This window comes from Lithobates pipiens, unplaced genomic scaffold, assembly GCF_037356315.1.
Source record: "Lithobates pipiens isolate NorthernLeopardFrog02 unplaced genomic scaffold, aLitPip1_a1.2 Scaffold_16, whole genome shotgun sequence".
Classification (NCBI taxonomy): domain Eukaryota; kingdom Metazoa; phylum Chordata; class Amphibia; order Anura; family Ranidae; genus Lithobates; species Lithobates pipiens.
Genome location: NW_027507748.1, coordinates 481,197,518 through 481,221,168, shown reverse-complemented (window position 1 = coordinate 481,221,168; position 23,651 = coordinate 481,197,518). Strand labels below are relative to the sequence as shown.

General features: G+C 44.5%; 1 protein-coding gene across 1 annotated transcript in view; it reads left to right on the top strand.

The window, feature by feature from the left end:
* The window catches only part of CLDN10 (claudin 10), a 71,046-nt gene that overhangs the window by 27,311 nt on the left and 20,084 nt on the right, over positions 1-23,651 (top strand). The window contains exon 2 of the mRNA XM_077483036.1: positions 22,313-22,474. Within this exon, the coding sequence (XP_077339162.1) occupies positions 22,313-22,474 (162 nt within the window). The remainder of the gene's footprint in view (positions 1-22,312; positions 22,475-23,651) is intronic.

Sequence of the window (23,651 nt, the reverse complement as noted above, 5' to 3'; positions counted from 1 at the left end):
TGGCATTGGTTTCCTGCCCCTCCCCCAAAATATTGAACACTAGCCACCACTGCAACTGAGTGGTGGCAGCCCTCCAAAATTTCCCTTGCTAAACTACTCAACCACTTCCACTCAGGGGCCCCTGCAAATGAACTGCTGCAGCATTCATCTGGAGGTATCTGTATTATTAACTATTTATACCTGGGTATATGTGCACAATTCCACCAGGACTTTTGTTGAGCCCTTCGCTGATAATATCTATTTGTACTTTGAATGTTTGTACTATTAATCTTTTCTTATATAAAGGTTGTATTATTTCCATACTGGTGTGCATCTGTATACTTTTAGTTGATGTCACATACCTCCCAACTGTCCCTGATTTTGAGGGACTGTCCCTCATTTGGAGCAAAGTCCCTCTGTCCCTCTTCCCCCCTCATTTGTCCCTCATTTTAGTCTGATTAATATAGTTGTATACAGTATATAATGCACTACTTAGCTATCAAAAAATATTTCCCAGTGCTAAACCTTTCATCCAATATCTAAATTGCTGCATATAGCAAAAGCCAATATAAAGAAATAGTAGTGGTAAAAAAAGCACTTGTGGGTTTAGCCAATCATTTTGTTGTACAATTCTCCTTTAAGGGGGGCGTGGCAGGGGGGTGTCCTATGCCTACATACATTTACTAGCAGGTGTCCCTCATTCCTATTTCAGAAAGTTGGGAGGTATGAATGTCATATATTGGTTTCAGTAGTTCCTCTGCTTCTAATTACTTTGGTTAGATTACTGGTTAAGTCCCATACTGTACTCCAACAAAAGTAATTTACAGTTAAAGTGGTGTTCCAAACACAAAAAAAAATTATTAAAATTCCTAAAAAAAATGCGCAGTGGGTGCCTGGCTGTGGCTTCACAGTGCCCACAGTTGCAATGCCGCCAAGAGGAGCGGGGACGAGCTGGGCTTCGTTCCCCCACATCGCTGGACCCTTGAACAGGTAAGTGTCCGATTATTAAAAGTCAGCAGCTACAGTATTTGTAGCTGCATTTATTTTTTTTTATTTTTTTTAAGGGGAACACCTCTTTAAGTAAAAATTCAAATTTCTTGATCATACATCACGGGACACAGGATATTCATTACATAGAGGGTTATATAGGCACCTCTGGTGATTGGACACTGGCTAACCCCCAATTAAGGAGAATTCCTCCCCAATATAACCCCTCCCATATGGGAGGCACCTCCGTTTTTTCGCCAGTGTATAAGGTGGTTGGTCACGTAAAACATGTGCTATGAAGAAAGCTCTGTGCAGGTTCCTGTGGGGGTCTGAGGGCTATGATAACCGGATCCATATCTCGGGCCGATATTTGACTCCCAAGATGATATGGTACCCGGGCCTTGTCATCCAAAGAAACAAGGTTTTGCCTGTAAGTCCTCTCCTTTTGGAATAATACACAAGTAAATGCGCAAAAACAGGGTCAAAGATTTTCCCAATGTCCACCAGTCTCTCACCAATTGAAACCAAAGATCCAATTAAATGAATGAGAGTCCATATTATGAAAAGATCCGTATGGTTATAAATATAAAAGCTACTGTCCAGTAGAACAAAGGAAAGCATTTAAAACCAGGAGCTCCATATCCAGGGCTGCCATCAGTGAAGGACAGAAACCTTGATGAAGGAGCGCGGCTGTCAAACAACCTCAGCCTGTACGCTCACGAAACCGGTCGCACCCACCTCATGATGTCATCTCTCTCCGCGTCTGTGCCACTTCCTGGCCACTAGCAGCTACAGTGCCTCAGCGTGATGGACTACTAGATGACCACATCCATGCTCAGCTTTTAAAGTGACTGAATGCTCATAGACCACATCCAAAATGTGAGTTGCCTGAAATAAATGCGTTTTTTTAATTAAAGTGTTTGTTATCTCTACACCCAGAGGCGCCTCTTCCTTTGCTTTCTCTCCTTTTGGAAGACTGGGCTCTGGGAAAACCAGACTTGGTGTACTATTTACATAGTGGCACGAAAGTTTCTGGCAGAGTCTTTTACAAGGTCCAGGTAAGCGGTTCCTCTGAGAAGGAACCCAAAAAATCCTGAAGGTTGGCACAACTCTGTCCGCCGTGATGGGTGAAGGCTGGAATCTGTCTGTTTTCAGCAATTCCTGCGGCGGGGACAGGTAAGAGAAGTTAATCCTATATAAATCATATATTGTGGATTTCTTCATGTGAGTAGTTGTATGTCTTACCTGGTTTCCACCTCTAGAGGGAGTAAGAGCAGCCTGATGCATACTTACATGCCTTCCAAATACACACGCTCAGTGAAGCCTGTTTTCAGATGGCTCACATCTTCCGCTGCAGACTCTGCCACAATAAAGGTAAGGTAGGTCCCACGTAGTCTAGGGGTCCCGCGCGGCTCCGTAGGTGATCCTCTCCCCCCCTTTGACGACCGTCAGTCCTCGTGCACGCACGCGCTGGGCGCGCTCCCATACTAATGGAATGGGGGGTGTGGTTGTGGGCCGTGCACAGCACTTTACTGCGCAGGCACCAAAGTGGCAAGTTTAAAAAGCCCAGAATGCCAGGGGGCTGTAAGTGGAGGACACAGAGCTGTGGGCAGTAAGCATCCTAAGGGATTGGATCCAGGCAAACCTAAGACACCTAATCAGCATCAGGTTGTGCAGTTAAGCATATATATTTATTGTGAGACTTGTAGCACAACAGTGATTGCACTTTTGTACTAGTACCTCTGCTTTGTAGCTTAGGACTATGTCACCTCGTAAGAGGGTGTCAGGGGGAGGTAACAAGGGCACTGGTAAATCACTGCCTAGGTCTAGGGTTCCTAAAGATGCCTGTAGATTACCATCCCCCCCTGCAAGACTGGAGCCAGCCTCACAGGATGAGTCAGTGCCCTTGTCAGGTTTTGCAGCCTCTCCTAATGTTTCAGCCCCAGTGTATGTCACTGAAGACTCCCTTAAGGCTACATTGGAGGGTTTTGAAGGGAGAATTATGAATTTTATTTCAGCTTCCCTAAAAGATAGCAGAAAAAGAGGTAGATCCCCTCCCTTTGCTGAAATTCCTCTTTCAGGTGACACCTCTGGCAATGAGGAGAGATCCCTATCATGGGATAGGGATCAAGAGCAGTCGGATGAATCAGAGGAAGAGGAGAGAGTCCCCTCCTCCCAGACACTCAGAAAGCAGGTTCAATATTATACTGAGTTGGTGCGTACCACTTTCAGAATGCCCGCTGCTGAGACCGCTACATCTTCTGTTTCTTCCCTGGGGGTCAGGAGAATCCCACAGACTGCCATTTCCTCTCCAATTCATCCCTTAATGGATAAATTGTTGTATGAGGATTGGGGGCATCCCGATAAACTGTTTGCTCCTCCTAAAAGGTTTTCTATGCTTCTCTGGAGGAAAGTTTCACCAAGAAATGGGGGGTCCCATCTGTCGATGCGGCTGTTTCTTGTGTGAATAGAAACCTGACCTGTCCTTTGGATAATGCTCAGGTATTTAAGGATCCAACTGATAAGAAGCTGGAAACATTATTGAAAGCCTCCTTTTCCATGGCTGGCGCTGTAGTGTAACCTGGGGTTGTGTCAGTTCCTCAAGGAACAGGTTAAGCAGATGCTTGGCCTCCTTCCCAGTGAGGAAGTGGAGAATTATGCAGAAATTCCTCAAATTCTGTGTTTTATGATTGATGCGATTTTGGATTCTGTCCAACAAGCATCTCGCTTGTCTCTCCTGTTGGTACACATGCGAAGGGCCCTATGGCTAAAAAATTGGGCAGCTGAGCTGTCCTGTAAGAAGTATTTGACTGGGTTTCCGTTTAAGGGGGAACGCTTATTTGGGGAGGAATTCGATAAATTCGTCCAAAAGATTACAGGGGGCAAATCTACTCACCTTCCAATCAAAAAGAGCAAACGTCCATAATTTAGGCGTTCTCTTTCTCCCGCAGCATCAAGCTCTAAGCAGTGGCGACAGCCTTCCTAACCTCCCTCTAGAGGAAAGGCTCAAGGTCACGCCCAGGGGCAGAAAAAGACTTGGGGGGCGAAAGCCTGCTAAGCAGAGCCCAAAAGCTTCCTTGTGAAGGCCAAGTGGGGGGAAGGCTCCTGCAGTTTGCAGAAGCCTGGCGGGAAGAGATTCGGGATAAGTGGGTAACCTCGATATCTCTGGGCTACAAGCTAGAGTTTCAGGAGATTCCACCTTCTCGCTTCCTAAGGTCAAGGATCCCCAAGGATCCAGTAAAGCAAAAACCGCTACTTCTGGCCTTAGATCACTTGCTATCCCAGGGGGTGATAGTGGAAGTGGACCCAAAAGAACAGGGTTCAGGCTTTTACTCAAATCTCTTCACCGTTCCAAAGCCAAATGGAAGTGTCAGACCTATCCTGGATCTGAAGGATCGGAACCATTTTTTGCACATCCGGCCTTTCCGAATGCAGTCAATACACTCTGTGGTAGAGTTTATGGCATCGATAGATATCAAGGATGCATATCTTCATGTGCCAATTTTTTCCGCACACCAAAAGTATCTAAGGTCTGCGGTAGATCGGCACCATTTTCAATTTGTGGCCCTGCCGTTCGGTCTCGCTACAGCTCCTCGAATCTTCACAAAGATTCTAGACACTCTCTTGGCAAACCTAAGAGCTCAGGGTATAACCGTGATGGCTTATCTAGACGATTTGCTACTCATAGAGCAAACAGTTGCGCTCTTGAACCACAGTGTTACCAAAACATTAGAACACCTGAAACACCTAAGTTGGATTATAAACCTAGAAAAGTCATCCCTACAGCCTGCTACCAGGTTGGAGTATCTGGGCATGGTCATCGACACCACTCAGGGCGGGGTGTTTCTACCAAGGCCAAAGGCCATGGCTATAGGGGCTCTGGTGTGCTTAATTCTGGGCAGAAGAACTTCCCCCATTCGGTTGTGTATGAGACTGTTAGGGAAAATGGTTGCCTCCTTTGAGGCCGTTTCATTCGCCCAGTTTCACTCAAGGCCTTTGCAAAGATGCATCCTTGCGGCTTGGAACAGGAAGCCCCAGGCCTTGGACCTTCCTATGTGTCTATCCCCAGGGACACACAAGAGTCTCGTTTGGTGGTTACAGACCAAGAATCTGCTGAAAGGCAAAACTTTTCTTCCTCTTCTATGGAAGATTATAACTACAGATGCCAGCCTGATGGGCTGGGGAGCAGTGTTGGAGGAGATATGTACGCAGGGGAGATGGTCTGCGACCGAGAAGTTATTGCCCATAAAGATTCTGGAAATGTGGGCAGTTTATATGGCCCTCATGAACTGGTCAGACTACAGGGTCTCCCTGTTCGAGTTCAGTCCGACAATGCCACAGCTGTGGCCTATATCAATCACCAGGGTGGCACCAGGAGTCTGGTTGCACAAAGAGAGGTGAATCGCATACTTACTTGGGCAGAAAGGCATGTTCCATGCCTTTCTGCAGTCTTCATTCCAGGAGTGGAAAATTGGCAAGCAGACTTTCTAACCTGCCAACAGTTATGCCCAGGAGAATGGGCTCTACACCCCGACATATTTCAGAACATATGTCACAAGTGGGGCACTCCAGACGTAGATCTGTTTGCGTCCAGATTCAACAGGAAGCTGGACAAATTTGTGTCAAGGACAAGAGATGTACTTGCTCAGGGGTCAGATGCTCTGACAGTTCCCTGGGATCGGTACAATCTAATTTATGCCTTCCCACCATACCCGCTTCTGTCACGGTTCCTGGGAAGAGTCAAGAGGGAAACAAAGTCGGTTCTTTTGGTAGCCCTGGCTTGGTCCAGGCGACCTTGGTACACAGAGATCATGAAGTTGGCAGTATTCAGGCCGTGGATCCTTCCTCTCCGGCCAGATCTGCTCTCGCAGGGTCCAATTTACCATCCTGCTTTACACAGTCTAAATTTAACGGTTTGGCTGCTGAGATCCACATTCTGAGAGATCGTGGACTTTCGGAGCCAGTCCTTTCTACTCTGGTCAATGTTAGAAAGCCAGCCCCCAGGCTTATTTACTACAAAATCTGGAAGGCATATGTTTCCTGGTGTGAACCCAGGGGATGGCATCCTAGAAAGTATGTCATTAGCAGGATCTTGGCTTTCCTCCAGTCAGGCCTAGAAATAGATTTGTCCGTAAGCACTATCAAAGTGCAGATTTCAGCCTTGTCAGTGTTTTTCCAGAAGCCACTTGCATCACATTCCCTTGTGCGGGCTTTCATCCAGGGGGCTATGCGGATAAGGCCGCCAGTCAAACCTCCGGTATGCCCATGGGATCTGAATTTGGTTCTCTCTGCATTGCAGGGGCAACCATTTGAACCTTTGCATCAGGCTTCATTAGTTCTTTTGACAAAAAAATTGGTTTTATTGATAGCCATATGCTCGGCTAGAAGAGTGTCAGAACTAGCAGCTCTCTCGAGCAAGGAACCTTATCTAATTATTCATAAGGACCGGGTAGTAATGCGTCCTAATAGGTCCTTTCTGCTTAAGGTGGTTTCAGGATTCCATTTGAATCAAGATGTAATCCTACCATCCTTTTTTCCGGATCAACAGTCCGCAGAAGAAGAGTCTTTGCACACTTTAGATGTGGTAAGGGCAATCAATATCTATCTCCAGGCTACTGCTCAGATAAGAAAGACTGATTGCTTATTTATTTTGCCGGAAGGCCTTAGGAAGGGCCAAGCGGCATCAAAATCCACTCTCTCAAGATGGATTAGACAGGTTGTTCTTCAGGCCTATAGTGTAAAGGGGAAGAGTCCTCCTTTTCAAGTGAAAGCGCACTCAACTAGGGCTGTAAGTGCTTCTTGGGCAGTGCATCACCAGGCCTCCCTGGCTCAGATCTGTAAGGCTGCAACTTGGTCATCAGTCCACACATTCACCAGATTTTATCAGGTGGATGTCAGAGGGCAAGAGGATACCGCCTTTGGGCGCAGTGTACTGCAGGCTGCAGTTTAGATCCTCTGGTCCATGGCGGTCTATATTTCTGATCTGTGTCTTCCTCCCCTCAAACTGAGCATTGCTTTGGGACATCCCACTATGTAATGAAGCTCCTGTGTCCCGTGATGTATGATCAAGAAAATAGGATTTTTATATACAGCTTACCTGTAAAATCCTTTTCTTGAGAGTACATCACGGGACACAGAGCTCCCGCCCTTCTTGGGTTTTACGTGGTTTCTTATTGCTTTGCTACAAAACTGAGGTGCCTCCCATATGGGAGGGGTTATATAGGGGAGGAATTCTCCTTAATTGGGGGTTAGCCAGTGTCGAATCACCAGAGGTGCCTATATAACCCACTATGTAATGAAGCTCCTGTGTCCCATGATGTACTCTCAAGAAAAGGATTTTACAGGTTAGCTGTATATAAAAATCCTATTTTTGCTGGCTCCTGAAGCCAGCATCACCTTCGTCCTCCCAAGCACAGAGCATACAGTATTTGGACAGCATTGCTGAAGCACTCTCTTCCTCCTTCTCTGATGCTGACTGGCCATGAGGAGTTGGTGGAATTATGTGTGCTCTACATTTATGAATGACTGCAGAGGTAAACCTCAAACAGACAAAGTTTATATATAATACTGTATATATTATAATATTAACCACTTGCCTACCAGGCACTAACACCCCCTTCCTGCCCAAGCCATTTTTCAGCTTTCAGTGCTGTCACACTTTGAATGACAATTGCGCGGTCATGCTATTAAAAACAATTTTTTAATCATTTTCTTCACACAAATAGAGCTTTTTGGTGGTATTTAATCACTGCTGGGTTTTTTATTTTTTACAAAAAAAAAAAATGTAAAAGTTTTTTTACTTTTTTTTCTGTCAAGTCGTTTTTCGCCTTCACTGATGTGCACTGATGAGGCGGCACCGATGGGCACTGATAGGCTGAACTGGTGGGCATTGATGAGGTGGCACTTATGGGCACTGATGAGGCATCACTTATGGGCACTAATGAGGAAGCACTAATATGCCGCACTTATGGGCACTGATAGGTGGCACTGATATCTGGCACTGATGAGCACTGATAGGTGGCACTGATGGGCATTGTTAGGTGGCACTGGGCACTAATAGGCGGCACTGGTGGGCAATGATAGACAGCAGTGGTAGTTGGTAGATATGGGCATGGTTTGCTGGGTGGCACTAATGGGTGACACTGGGCATTGATGGACAGCAGTGATGGGCATTGATGTGCAGCACTGATAGGCGGCACTTATTGGCAGCACTGACTGGCATGGCTAATGGGCACTGATTGGTGGCACTTGAGGGCACTGATTGCTGCCACTAGTGGGCACTGTATTGTGACACTATATTTGTGTTTACATGTGACCGGCTGTGATTGGACACAGCCGATCACATCGTTAAAGAGCTGCAGATGCTGTGTCCTGGCAACACAGAGCAGCCACGATCGCTGCGCGCGCACGGAGCGGCAGTTCTGGGGCGCCATCGCATGACAGTGTCCCAGAACAAGAGCTGCACCTCCCCGCCATCATTTGACAGTGGGCGGGCAGCAAGCAGTTAATATTATTAATATTATTATTATACAGAATTTATATAGCGCCAACAGTTCGCGCAGCGCTTAACAAAATAAAGGCAGACATTACAGTTACATTACAATTTGGTACAAGAGGAATCAGAGGGTCCTGCAGCTGCACGCATCACTCTGGTACTACTACTTGAAATCAAATCACTTACCAGGTATGTGATTTGGGAGGACTGACAGTGTCAAAGAGAGGAAGATATGAGTTGAGCACAGCAGAAGTTTGTTCTGCACTGCCTTTGGTGTGAGGCTGTGCTGCACTCCAGAGAAAGCCAGGCTTGAAGTAGGGGACAGTACACGCTAAGCTGTCCTGAAACTGGTAAATTTTAAACACCTATCTGGGGACAGAAAAAAATCAATTACCTGTGCCCTGTGCCTCTGCATTTAGGCTTGTTGTCTCTCATGCCAATTTCTACCAAACCATACCCAAGAGCTGTACCTCCAATATTTTTGAAAAAATATGGGGATAGGGTGTCATGCAGAGAACATGAGGTGAGACATACTTGTTTCAGCTGTTAGTCTCTGGTATATGTTGGCTTTGTACCCTGTCCTGGGTATCAGTGAGATGTGCATTGTCAGTCCTGGGTATTAACAGGATGCATATCTGTGGGATTCGTAATGTCTGTCCCCAGTATTGGTGAGAGGAACAGTACATTGTCAGTTTCTGGTATCAGTGGAATATGTATTGTCAGTCCTGGGATGCATATTGTCAGAGGAGAAGAGGTTTGTGTTGCAGACATTTTCCATGGATTCCATGTGGCACCAGGCATCAAAACCGGAAGTGAGTAGAAATCTCCCTAGTGTGGATGCAGATAGCAATTAAAAGAGTTAACAGAGGTTATAACCCTTCCCCATTCTGAAATAAAAAATAATAATTTGATGGAGATCTTTAATGGTAAATGTTTGGGCCTACAATCAGGATAAACGGGAGAAAACTTAAACTTAAATATAGTAACTAATATTAGTATGTAAAACATTAATACAAAAGATACTGTCAAGTTACCTAAAAATAAAAAGGCATTGAAAATCATCTGTGGACAGAAAGAAGTTAAACTTTAAAAAGCCTTCTGTAAACTCTATTAGCAAATTAATGTGGGAGAAAATCTTTCTGCTCATTTCAGTTTGCTGAGTCACTGTGCATGAAGTATTGTCGGACTAACATACAGGAATTTGTTTGGATAATGTATTAACCAGCTTAAAGTCAATGTTCATAGGCTTCAATGTTCAAAGGCTAGCTTCAGAGTTACAAGTAATTACTTATACTGTCGTTCATAGCAGTGTTGGGTACAGTGATGGCCCATGCATTAAGGGCAAACGGGCGCGGCCCCGCTCTCCTGCCACCCCTCTATCACCAATAGATAGATTCATGCAATGCATAAATCTATCTATGGCTGCTGCTGCCACCCCCTATTCAGGCTCCCCGCCCCTTTTTGGGTGCAGGGCGCCTGAATTACAACGACGGGGGGTGTTTTTGAAGCATAGGCTCTAATAGGCGTCAAAAAAAGTGACCTATGAGCGTCACTCAGCTGTGTTAGAAAAGCAAATGGCTATTCGCTTTTCTAACACTAAACCGCCTCTCCACCAATCAGGTGCTCGGGTCTGTCACCTGTTGGCTGAAACTACAGACGCCTACTATTGGATGCCTATCAAGAGGAGAGGACGATAGGAGATGCATGGAGGACCCTGCTTGTTGCCATCACCCACTGCCCCACCAAGACAGGGCATGTGCCAGGCAGACAGCGAGTGGGCAGGAGTCACACTGGGGGCATTCAAGGGCACACTGGCAGTATATGATGAGCACACTGGTAGCATATGATGGGCACACTGGCTGCATTTGATGGGTACAACGGCAGCATTTAATGGGCACAGTGGCAGTGCTTGGCACAGTGGCTGCATTTGAGAGCACAGTGGCAGCATTTGGGGGCACAGTGGCTGCAATTGCTGAATTTTTTTTTTTTTTTTAATTTTTTGCACCCCCCCAAAAAACTTTTGAGCACCAGCCGCCACTGGTTGGGTATGTCATACATGACAACAGTCCCAATTTTCCCGGGACATTCACAGGATTTATACCCTTGTCCCCTTTTTGCATTGTTCCAGGAAAAATCATGGGGAAAGTGGCATTTTCCTGGAGAATCACAAGAGCTGCCGCTAGAGGTCTGGGGCTGGCACTGGTGATGGTCTAAGCTGCCATTTTACAGAAGACCAGCTCTTGTGGAGCCTGGTCACTCGCAGAGGGGAACAAACAAGCCCCCGGGTGGCTGTCAATAGAAATGGATCTGCTGCCAACCCCCGCCCCCTGGGCTGCTGCTGGTCTGTGGCGTGTTGTGGGAAATGCCATGGCTGGGGGTTGGCAGCAGCTTTATTTCTATTGACAGCCACACGGCCGGCTCCACTTCTCTTTTGTTCACCTCGGTGAGTGACCTGTTACACGAGAGCTGGTCTTCTGTAATGGTGGCGGAGACTCCGCTGGGGACACTTGATGTAAGGAATAACTCCGCTAGGGACAACTGCTGTAAGGTGGGACTCTGCTGGGGACATCTGATGTAAGGAGGGACTCCGCTGGGGACACCTGATCTAAGGAGGGACTCCAATGAGGACACCTGAGGTAAGGAGGGACTCCGCTGGTGACACCTGATGTAAGGAGAGACATTCGCTGGGGACACTTGGTGTAAGGAGGGACTCTGCTGTGGACACCTGGTGTAAGGAGGGACTCTGCTGAGGACACCTGTTGGCATCTGGTGGCAGGAGACAGTGGCAAGTGAGATGCTCAGGGCTCCCACTGATTCTGCATTATGGTGAGTTGAACTTAGGGTGAGTTAAATTTAATTTTATATTACAATGTAATAATAGAAATAATGTGCTTCAACCTTCCTGACACCATACTAACCATAGGCTAACACCAGATGTTTCGGGTAACTTTATCTGCTGATAAACTTTCTGGAATACACATTTCTGTTGTGGTGTAGGATCTGGGCCTGCTGTCCCTTCATACCTCTTTCTTTCCTTCCTTCTTTTTCTTTCTCTCTCTCTTTCTCTCGCTCCCTCTCTCTCTCCATCCATCCCTCGTTCATCCTAGACTCTAACCACACCCCATTTAAGCCACACCCAATGTTTTGTTTAAACCATGCCAGTTTTTTGCCATTTTTCTTTCCCTGCTATGTCACGCCTACAAACTAATGCCCTGCCCTGTAATTATAATAAGACTCCGCCTACTGATAAAATGCCCCTATAATTTTTTTCACAATGTTGGCAACTCTGGTATGTGTGTACCCTGGGGGTGCTTCTGACAGATCCAAGAGTGTGTCTGCTTCCCTCATTAAGAAAGATGCATTGTATCTGTTACAAACTGACAACAGTTTGGCGATAGGCAGTTTCCACATAAGAAGCCCATTTAATATTTATTGCATCCATTAAAGATGTATGCACAGCTTTGGGTTTGAGAAATGAGACAGAAGTATCTGGGCAAGTGTTATGCAGCCAGGTAAGCAGCCCTGAACTCTCAAAATTGACATGTGGGCAGCTGTGCAAAAACCTAAAAACATGTGACTTCTCTGGAAAACCCAGGTGCTAGCTGAGTGCTCCAGTTCCATTGCGGTGGTCATTTGTCCTAGGATCCCTCCAACTGTTCACCTGTGTTACCAGAGCTACCTTAGACTGTATTGAAAGGGATGCTGTTCCTGTGAATAACCACAAGAAGTTGTTTCTGTCCTGAACTGTTTTACTCAATTAGTGGTTTCAGCTAGACTCTCTGTTTAGTATTTTAGAGACTGTGCTATGCAGTCATATGTTACCTTAATTGAGCTACAAAGAGATTGATGTGAAGAGTCCATGTTCATGCAGCTTTCATATGTTTGGCTGCTTTCATTATTCTGAAATGCATGCTTCCTCTTTGTCATCTTGAGCCTGTTTCACATGCACATTGTTTCTAACATTGCACCTGTTTAGTAAACTACCAGTTACAGTTACTCTCTGTCTGGTCATTCAACTGATTACCTATTCTGGAAAACATGGCATCATAAGGTAAAATTTGATTTCTGACTTATTGCAAACTCAGTGGGTTTTCCCTTCACGTGTTCAAAACGAAGCTATGCCTGACCTTAAAGGAGAAGTATAACTAAAGCTATTTTGGCTATACTTCTCCTGTAGGTCACAGAAGTGCAGTTTGTTCTGCACTCCTGTGTCCTGTTTTCAGGCAACAGCAGGCTAAAGTCCGCTGTCGGCTGATGTCATTCAGCCAATCCAGACTCAAAAAAGATCACAGCCATATAGTCAGGATCTACCCAGATATCTGAACAGCCACCTGACTCAGCATCGCAGCGATCCACTGAGATGCTAAGCCAGCCCCTTCAGTCCCCTCCATGGCCAAACGCTCCAGTAAGGGGCAGAACAGAGAGACGGTGACTGACAGTCATGGCTCTCTACTCAGAGTTGGGGGGAAGAACTGTCTGTTCTGCAGAGCTGGGGGGGTGACAAATGCAGCATCAGGCCGATGCTGCATCCAATCAGATGAGCATAAATGTTTGTTTATATTACATATTTCTCTTTTAAGATAAAGTGCATGTAAATAATGTGTCATGGACGAGCTGCTCATAGCATTGATCACAGGTGCACAGGCTCACTGAGATGTGTTCCAGCTCACAGGCATCCAGCGATGAACAGACTTGCGCCAATGTGTGTGCACAGATCGCGGAGATCGTTCATACATGCATGGTGATGCTGCCCTGGTGCCCAGTGACCTTTAAAAGGGTCTTCTCTTGTATGGATCCTTGCTGTTTGACCTACAGCTTATCCTGTGACCTGATCCTGAACCTGCATCTGATCCAGTACTTTCCGGGCTTCCTGACCTAACTGCTGTCTCCAGTCCTGACCTTTTGGCTTGCCTTGACCTTGCTCTGTCTATCTGTTTCCCTGATCTCCTGTTATCAACCCTGCTGAACTTTGACCATTCTCTGCCTGCCGCTTCTGCCTGATTGATCCGCTGTTTATGACCTGGCTAGTTTGACCCTGCTCCTGCCTGCTGTCCTGCATCTGTGTGCACCTGCATCCACAGCAATCAAGTCTGTTCCTGTCTCTGTCAGCTGACATCATCTCCAGCCAAGTGAACCCTGCAGGCAGGACCTCACTGTGCTCTGACGATCACTGTCCCCACTCCAGTGATGGCGGAACCAGGGCTGTACGAGAGGTCTCCCTCTGCATGTCAGGCTCACCTCCAAGGTACGTGTCATAATGTATTGATTTAACAACTATACATTTTGAAGGTACAGTAGTTCCCAGTTCCTACCTCTTCTTCTTTGGTATTTATGAAATACTCTCTGTGAAAACATAAATACAAAGTGTCTACTTAATCAAATAAAGTCCAGATCCTCTATAACCCCTCGTTTGCCATCTCTGAAAACTTCTTTATACCACTGCTGTGATTTGTTTAAGAAAGTGAAGCCCCCTACCAACTCTCGGACATACACTCACCAGCTAGTAATGCCCAAAGTGAAGAAAATTGGGCTCAAACGGCATGAGATTTTACATGGATGGATGGATGGATGGACAGAAGGCTCACAGGCTCTCCCACTTCAGCCTTCACTCCAGGTATCTCACTGTGCCAACTCAATCTTTAAACATCTGCGGATATTCAAAAAAAATCATATCTAAGTGACACATAAATGTCACATCTTTTTAAATAAATTATGCTCCCATATAAAAACCAGTCCGTTTAGCCAGAGCATAGATGGCAGTGTAGCAATCCTCACTCACTGGTAGCTGTCAGTGTATGTTCTTTTACACAACCCCAGCCACCACGATCCACACTGCTCATCTTTGCTGGCACGCAACATGTATGAAAGCAGCCATGAAATCCAGTTTTGAAAAAATATAGGCTATCTTAAAAAAACACTAGCCAATACTGAAAAAGGATAAATACCTGAAGTTGATAATTCCAGACAAACCCAAAAACTCAAGTTGGTATACAAAAAAGTACCCACCCTGAGGGATAATCTGGTCAGAAACATATTAGAGCCCCACCACAGAGGCAGTTTACATTATTTAAGGCTCAGTTGACACTGTACACTGTACACTGCATGTGAATTGCACAGAAACCGCACCACATTCCCATACAATTTACATGTGATTCAGTGCAGTGAAATTTGAGCTTGCTCTGGTACGATCCGGTGCAGACAAACACTGCATTTGCGACTTGCGCTTGGGGTGTCATTATCTTTGTATTGACACCAGCAGAAGATCGCAAGGGCAGTGCAATTGGAATTCGGTGAGGGAAACACATTGATTACGATGTTTCCCACAGGAGTCCACTTAGCCTAATGAAGTAGGTTTTTATGCCTGTGGGCATTGTTATAGCTGTTGCAGGGTAAAAAATAATGTGAAAAAAATGTTATATCACAAGTTACAGAAAAGGAATACAAATGCATGACTTTATATCATGTTCTATAGAGGGGGATCCACCTGTGTGTTACAATGCCCCTGTGGATTACAATTTGTGGGGCACACAAAGAGAATTTCACAAGAGGACTGTCAGGCTAGGAGCAGATAACAAGTGACAGTTCAGGTGTGCAAAGAGTTCAAAGCATATACCATGAGCAGGTCTAAGCAGAGCAGGTCAGCTGGGACTTGTAGTTCACCACTGCAGACAAAGGTAGATGATTGCTGGACCTTGTAGTTCACTGCTGTAGATGAGGATAGATGATTGCTGGACCTTATAGTTCACTGCTGTAGATGAGGATAGATGATTGCTGGACCTTGTGGTTCACTGCTGCAGATGAGGGTTCTATAGTAGAATCAGGCAAAGTGTAGTCTAGGCAAGCTGGGTCATACACAGGTAGATCAGAGTCCAAACGGTACCGAATCAGAAGCAAGCAAGGAGGGTCAAACAAGCCGGGTCATACAAGAAAGACACAGAGCAAATATCAGCTGGATCAAACACAAGTGTGAACTCTAACACGAGCACTGACTGAATGCTGATACAGGTGATTTAAAGGTGAGCTGACCAATCACTGTTGTTTCCCAGACACAGGCTGTGTCAGGTGAGTTGTGCTGGGTCCTAAAGGGATTCTAGTACTGACAGTACCCCCCCTTTCTCGAGGGGTTGCTCCTGCACCCCCAGGCTTACTTGGATAACGGAGATGGAACTTCTTCTTAAGTCGATCAGCATGAAAATCACGAGCTGGTACCCAAGATCGATCCTCTGGGCCGAAACCTTTCCAATGAACAAGATATTGTAAGGAATTGCGCACTCGTCTGGAATCAAGAATAAATGCCACTTCATATTCTTGACTGTCCAACACATCCACAGGTTCTGGTTCATTTACTAGGAGGCTGGAATGAACAGGTTTCAACAATGAAACATGAAAGACATTTGGAATACGCATGGATGGGGGAAGTTTTAATCTGTAGGACACAGGATTAACAATCTCCGAAATTTCATAAGGCCCGATGAATTTTGGGCCAAGCTTTTTAGATGGAACATGCAGGGACAGATTCTGAGATGATAACCACACTTTGTCACCAACTTTATATCCTGGTGCCTTTGAGCGCTTCTTGTCAGTCGTTTTCTTAAAAGCCTGCACAGAGCGAGAAATAGCACGATTTACTTCGGACCAGATTTTGGAGAAATGTTCAATCGTGGTGTTGGCATCTGGAACATCAGAGGGCGGAAGATCAAAGGAGCACACACGAGGATGCAACCCGTAAACAAAAAAGAAAGGAGCGGTCCCTGTAGATGTGCTGGCACAATTATTAAAGGCAAACTCTGCCCATGGAAGGATGTTGACCCACTCCACCTCATCTTTGGCCATCAGACAACGTACCATCTTCTCTAGAGTCTGATTAGTCCTTTCTGTTTGGCCATTTGTCTCAGGATGATATGCTGAAGAATATGATAATTTAATCCCCAGCTGAGAACAAAGGGCCTTCCAAAACTGGGCTATAAACTGAGAGCCGCGGTCAGAGACAATGTTAACTGGTGCATCATGGAGCCTGAAAATATGCTTAATGAATAAACATGCCAGTTCTTTAGCAGATGGAAGCTTCGGAAGCGGAACAAAGTGGGCCATCTTACTGAACCTGTCTACCACCACCCAGATCGTGGAACATCCCTGGGACAGAGGCAAGTCTGTGATAAAGTCCATCGATAAATGGGTCCAGGGGCAGGTAGGTATTGCTAGAGGATGTAGGAGACCGGGGGGCTTAGAGGTACTGCTCTTGCTTCTGGCACAAACTTCACAGGCCTGGACGAAGGCTAACACATCCTGCATAAGTGATGGCCACCAGAGGTTGCGAGAGACAATCTCAAAAGTTTGTCTAAACCCCGGATGTGCTGCAGGTTTTGATGCATGTACTTGTTGCAACACCTGCAAATGAAGAGCCAGGGGCACAAAGAGCATACCAGAGGGAGTGGAGGGAGGGGCTTCAGCCCGTGCTGGTAACAAGGCCTCAGAGATGTCAGTCTGGGTAAAAGCCAAAATCCTATCCTCAGAGATAATGGGTTGTGGAGGAAGCGGAGGAGGAGACTCTGATAAAAAGCTGCGAGACAAGGCATCAGCCTTAATGTTTTTTGGACCTGGTAAATAAGAAATTGTGAAGTCAAATCTGGAGAAGAACAATGACCACCTGGCTTGACGCGAGTTCAGTCTTTTAGCAGAACGGATATATTCAAGGTTTTTGTGGTCAGTCAGAACTATGAATGGATAGCGAGCTCCCTCTAGCCAATGTCTCCACTCCTCCAAAGCTAGCTTTATGGCTAAAAGTTCTCTGTTGCCTATATCATAATTGCGCTCTGCTGGGGAATATTTATGGGACAAGAAGGCACAGGGGTGGATGGCAGCATTTACAGGATCTTTTTGTGACAAAAGCGCCCCCACCCCTACTTCAGATACATCTACCTCTACAATAAAAGGTAGCTCAGGAACAGAATGGCGTAGAATTGGTGCAGAGGTAAAGGCTTTCTTTAACTGAGTGAAGGCTGCCTGGGCTTCAGTAGTCCATTTAAATGTAGTAGGAGTCTTCCTTGTGAGAGAGGTGATGGGATATGCAATGGTGGAAAAGTTCTTAATGAATTTTCGATAGAAATTTGCAAAGCCCAGGAAGCGTTGAACTGTCTTCAGGTCTGAAGGTGGTGCCAAGTCTAAAATGGCTTGAACCTTGGCTGGGTCCATGGTGAGGCCTGTGTCAGAAATTAGGTAACCCAGGAAAGGTACTTGTTTAACATGGAAAAGAAAATTTTCAGGCTTTACAAAAAGGGAATGAGTCTTTAGTCGGGCTAATACCGAGCAGACATGCTACTGATGTGTTTCAAGATTGGGAGAGTATATCAAAATATTGTCTAAATATACAAGCATGAAGCGACCCAACATGTCACGGAAAATGTCATTCATAAAGTTCTGAAAGACGGCTGGTGCATTCCTGAAGGGCGAAAGGCATGACAAGACATTCGTAATGACCATCCTTGGTATTAAAGGCCGTCTTCCATTCATCGCCTGCACGGATTCGCACCAGATTATAGGCTCCCCTTAAATCCAGTTTGGAGAAGATTTTGGCTCCCTGGATTTGAGAGAACAACTCTGTAATGAGAGGGAGAGGATACCGATTGGGAACAGTTATTTTATTTAGACCTCTGTAATCAACACAAAGTCTCAGTCCTCCATCCTTCTTCTGGACAAAGAAGCATCCTGCTCCTGCGGGAGAAGTGGAGGGACGGATGAAACCCTTAGCTAGATTTTCCTGGATGTATTCTTGCAAAGCAAGATTCTCTGGTTCAGACAGTGGAAAGACTCTCCCTCGAGGAGTGGTAGTGTCAGGCAAGAGGTCAATGGGACAATCATAACTGCGATGAGGAGGTAAAGTGTCAGCAATTCCTTTAGAAAACACATCCCAAAAGTCCTTATAACAAAGCGGAATCTGTTCCATTCCCACTTGACAGGTATCAAGTCGAACAAGGTGCTGGATGCAGCTCTTTTTACAAATGATTGGACCAAGCCAGAATATCTCCTGTTGGCCAGTCAATTACAGGATTGTGCTTCTGAAGCCAAGGAAGGCCTAGGATCAAAGGAGTGGATGGAGAGTCAATGACAAGACATGAAATCTTCTCCCAATGCAAAGCCCCTAATTGTAACTGGAAAGGGTTGGTGGATTGGAGCACTAGGTCTTGTGAGAGAGGCCGATTATCCACGGAGATCAGGCAGACTGGACAATCTAGAGCATGAGTTTCCAGGGACAAAGAGGTGATCAGAGTTTTATCAATAAAATTCTCAGCTGCTCCAGAATCCACCAAGGCCAGCAGTTCATGAGCCCCTGTCCCAAAATGAATGACAGCAGGTAAAAGTATACGATTGTCCCCCTGGGGAGATGAGAGCAGACCTAAGGTGACCTCCCCGCAATCACCTAGGTCCTTGCATTTCCCAGACATGTAGGGCACGAACGGAGCATATGACCCTTGAGGCCACAGTATAAGCAGAGTCCCATATTATGCCGGCGTTTGTGTTCCTGGGCAGATAACCGGGTGGAGCCTAACTGCATAGGTTCTTCCTCAGATTTAGCACTGGAGATGGAATAGTCAGGTGGTAAGGAAGGTATATAGTTTGCCACAGCCATTGTTTGTTCTCGCCTTCTCTCTCGCTGGCGGCGGTCAATTCTAATGGCTAGACACATAGCCTCCTCCAGTGAGGCTGGGTATGAGAAGTTGACCAGAGCGTCTTTAATAGCATCTAAAAGGCCAATTCTAAACTGGCTGCGGAGAGCTGCATCATTCCAGCCAGATTCCGGGGCCCACCTGCGAAACATTTCAGCTGTGGTAGTTCCTTGTTTTAAGTTACGCAGGGTCGATTCTGCAGTAGCAGCACGATCTGGATCATCATATAGCAACCCAAGGGCTTCATAGAAGGCATCTACTGTTAGCAGGGCTGGATGGTTTGGTTCCAGGTTAAAGGCCCAAGCCTGGGGGTCACCCTGTAGTAGAGAGATAATGATTTGAACCCTCTGCGTTTCAGGGCCAGACGAGGATGGCATCAACTTGAAATATAATTTGCAGCTGTTTTTAAAGTTGCAAAACCCTTTACGGTCACCAGAAAACCAGTCGGACAAAGGAATTGTTGGTTCTGATGGAGTTTTTGTAGTGGTGGTAGTAGAAGGAGATTGCACCTTGGTGAGCTCTGTAGCCATTTCCTGAACTTGATGTGATAAACGGCAAAGTTCTTGTGTAAACAACTGAGCCTGTTCAGGATTCATGATAGGTTTCCCTTTATGTATGGCTCGTGTTAATGTCAGGCTAGGAGCAGATAACAAGTAACAGTTCAGGTGTGCTGATCATACAAAGATTTAAAAGCACATACCATGAGCAGGTCTAAGCAGAGCAGGTCAGCTGGGACTTGTAGTTCACCGCTGCAGACAAAGGTAGATGGTTGCTGGACTTTGTAGTTCACTGCTGTAGATGAGGATAGATGATTGCTAGACCTTGTAGTTCACTGCTGTAGATGAGGATAGATGATTGCTGGACCTTGTGGTTCACTGCTGCAGATGAGGGTTCTATAGTAGAATCAGGCAAAGCGTAGTCTAGGCAAGCTGGGTCATACACAGGTAGATCAGAGTCCAAACGGTACCGAATCAGAAGCAAGCAAGGAGGGTCAAACAAGCCGGGTCATACACGAAAGACACAAAGCAAATATCAGCTGGATCAAACACAAGTGAACTCTAACACGAGCACTGACTGAATGCTGATACAGGTGATTTAAAGGTGAGCTGACCAATCACTGTTGTTTCCCAGACACAGGCTGTGTCAGGTGAGTTGTGCTGGGTCCTAAAGGGATTCTAGTTCTGACAAGGACATAAAAGAACACATATATAACATTAGTATAGGTGTTAAAATACATCATACTGTATATCTAAGCAATTTTCACAATTTCAAAGATCCTGGAGAAAATAAAGAGCTCAGTAGATAAGAATTCAAATTGATATATCAGCTAAAAACCCTCACCCCTCACGTTCTTAATATAGAATTTGATTTAATTTGTTTTATCAATGATTTTTGACAGGTTGTATGCAATAAAGACTCTAGGGGCAGAATACAAGAAATACTTATTTAATGTTTAGTCGTTTTGTTTATAATTATTAGGGTTATCAGTTTGAATAAGTTTTAACGCAATTTGTATGTTTTAACAATTTACTAAAATAATAATTCATGCATATATTGATAGATTGTGGATAATACTGTTTAGATTAATATTTTATATATACTTATTATAAATTTGTGAGGTGAACGAGAATAATAATTTGGGGATTAAAAAGATATATAAACATTGATAATGTACAGGGAACTGGACCCATTAGGTAGTCTTAGTCTTTGAAAAATGGTGTAGGGCTGAGAGTTTCCTGAAAACATGGCACAATATAATAACCCCCAATAGAATGATGTAGGAGGTTAGAGGGAATAATGATAAATATCTATTAGTAAACACTGCCAAGGGTTGTGAATACAGATAAATTGGAAGTGTGTATGAAATGGTGCAGGTAGATAGAGGAACAAGCAGTCTTCAACAAAATGGCAGTAGTAGTCAGGGCTATAAGAAAGAAATAATTGTCATCCAATAGTTTTCCCCTGAGGAAGTTGTGTGTGTTGGTGACGAAACATGTCGGGCTGGAGTTTTTGGATGACGGGCAGCACATTTTACCTGGAAGTCCAGCATCTATTATCAGTCAAGTACCGGCAATAACTTTGTGAGGCTGTAATAAGTATGCTTATGCACATTGAAATTTGAGTGTACTGTATGTGAAGTGGGCTTGAATAAATTGTAGTTAGAAAGTAAAAGCACTATTTTGTTTTCTTTCTTGCGGTGATCCCTTAATATCCTGGAGGAACAGAGAAGTAAGAACGCCTGCTGGAGGAAAGAGGCTTTCATTTAAAGGGAGCAGATACCTCTTGCAGTGAGAAAGGAGAAAATAAGTTGGATTATAAAGGATCCCATTTAAAAGGGACAAAGGCCATTACGACCTTACATTATAAGCGTGGGCCAAAAAATTAAGGTGAAAGCACAACTGATAGAGGGTTTTTGGCACTGGAGGTGTACCAGTGTAATTAGTGTGCACTATAAGAAGCACTATAGATATACTGTATGTGAGAGTATTGTAATGTACATGGACACTTTGTTTTAGTTTTAGGTTATAATTTTGGGATAAATTGTGTGATTACAGTGCAACATCTTCTATTTGGCTTGAAAGATTTATACACATATGAGATATGGTATAGGTGTTGGCAGATATAATTGATTGAGTGGATGTTTGGATTCACATTGATTATTGAAATAGCAGTGCAGAGGGGAGTTTAAATACTAAACCAAAACTGCGGTACCAGTAACATCAGAATTTCTTGCACTAAATGGCAAAGAAGTTTAAATGATAAATATCCAAAGACAAATTCACTTGGATACCTGTTACTGAAACAAACTGATCACTACTAAATAAACAATTAAATAGTGCTATATAATATATTTTCATATCCTGATATTGATACTGTGATAGCAACAAACTCAATGGCACTGGAAGGTCGTGCAGGCTATTAAAATTACTGTCATGCAATGTTCTAATAAATGTGAAAGGAATGAGGAGGGGAACTATGGCAGCCAAAACAGCCAACAGTGCCAGAAGGAGGATCATTTTCTAGACCTTTGAAAGCATCAGTTCCAGCTGACCACTAATTACTAGAAAGACATTAATTTTTTTTAATACATTTTGCCATACTGAGAAAGCTCAAATATTTTTTTCTGTAATACATTTAAAAGAATAGCAAATATGCTTTAATAGATGTTTTTTTTTTTGCCTTATAGGATTTTTGCAAGCATGTAGAGCACTTATGATCACATCCATTTGTTTGGGATTCTTTGGGACCATATGTGCATTTGCTGGCATGAAATGTACAAGAATTGGTGGGGATAACCACATGAAAGCTAAAATTGTCTGCTTAGCAGGAATCCTTTTGATACTTTCAGGTAAGATCCATTCTAGTGTGTAATTCTACAACGAGAGGGAAAAATAAGATGTCAACCCAAAATTGGTGTTCCCACCTATTAAACTGCACTACATTTTATTTGAAATAGGCAGTTATTACAAACTAACAGAATCACACAGTTCCCCCTCTCCTCTGATACCCATCATAGGCCACTCAGATTTTACCAGGAGACTCACAGATACAATGTTCAGGTCCTGGGCTGCTTTTGGGCTCATTTGAGCCTCCAAACTTCTGAGCTCTTACAAGTGGAAGAACATTAAAGATGTACACTCATTTTTCATGACTCTGGGAATTTGGCAATCTGGCGAACCCAGCAAGTAACTCGTTTTCTCTGATCACTGCCCATACCGTCTGTTTTTCAAAGACAGCTTACTCCATTTCAGGAGCTCTGCTAATGTATAGGTGCCCCGAGAAGGATACTCTGCATATCTTATCAAATACTGACAGAAGCATAAGCTTAAAGCTGAACTTCAGTAATTTTTTCATCTTTCCATCTATAAAATCCTCTGCCCTTGTTTTAATGTTGGACATTAAACAATTTTTTTCTGCAATTAAATACCTTATACAGCCCACTTCCTGTGTCTTGTCTGGTACAAAGCCCGGGCTTATGACATTATGCACAGCTCTCTCTCTCACTCTCATGAGAGTTTGCCAGAAAGGGAGGGGGGGTGAGTCATAAGAAGGTCAATGAGAGCTGCAGAGCTGGAGGTGTGCTTCTGTGTGTCTGTGTAAATCCAGGAAGTGAACAGGCAGCAGCTTCAGCTGCCCACAGTTAAAATGGATGCAGCCAGTGTCAGTGGAGAGAAATTTATGCAGCATATTAGGCAAGTACAGAATCAAAGTATATATAAAATAATATGCAAAGTGGTTGGAAGAAATCTTCAGAATGGCAAAGATGTTTTTATTACAAATTATGTGAGCAGACTGCAGTTCCTCAAAGATCTCACATATCTAGCCAAAGGGGAAAGCAACCGAAGACCACATTTACCAATGGTTAACAGGACAGAATTCTATTCTTTTAGTGAAAAAGTCTCAATCGGTGCCACAGTTTAAAGTGGTTGTAAACCCTTACAAACCACTCTGTAGGTCCAATAAATATCTCCTAAGCCTACACGGTTTAGGAGATATTTACTAAAAGACAGTTACCGATGTCTACG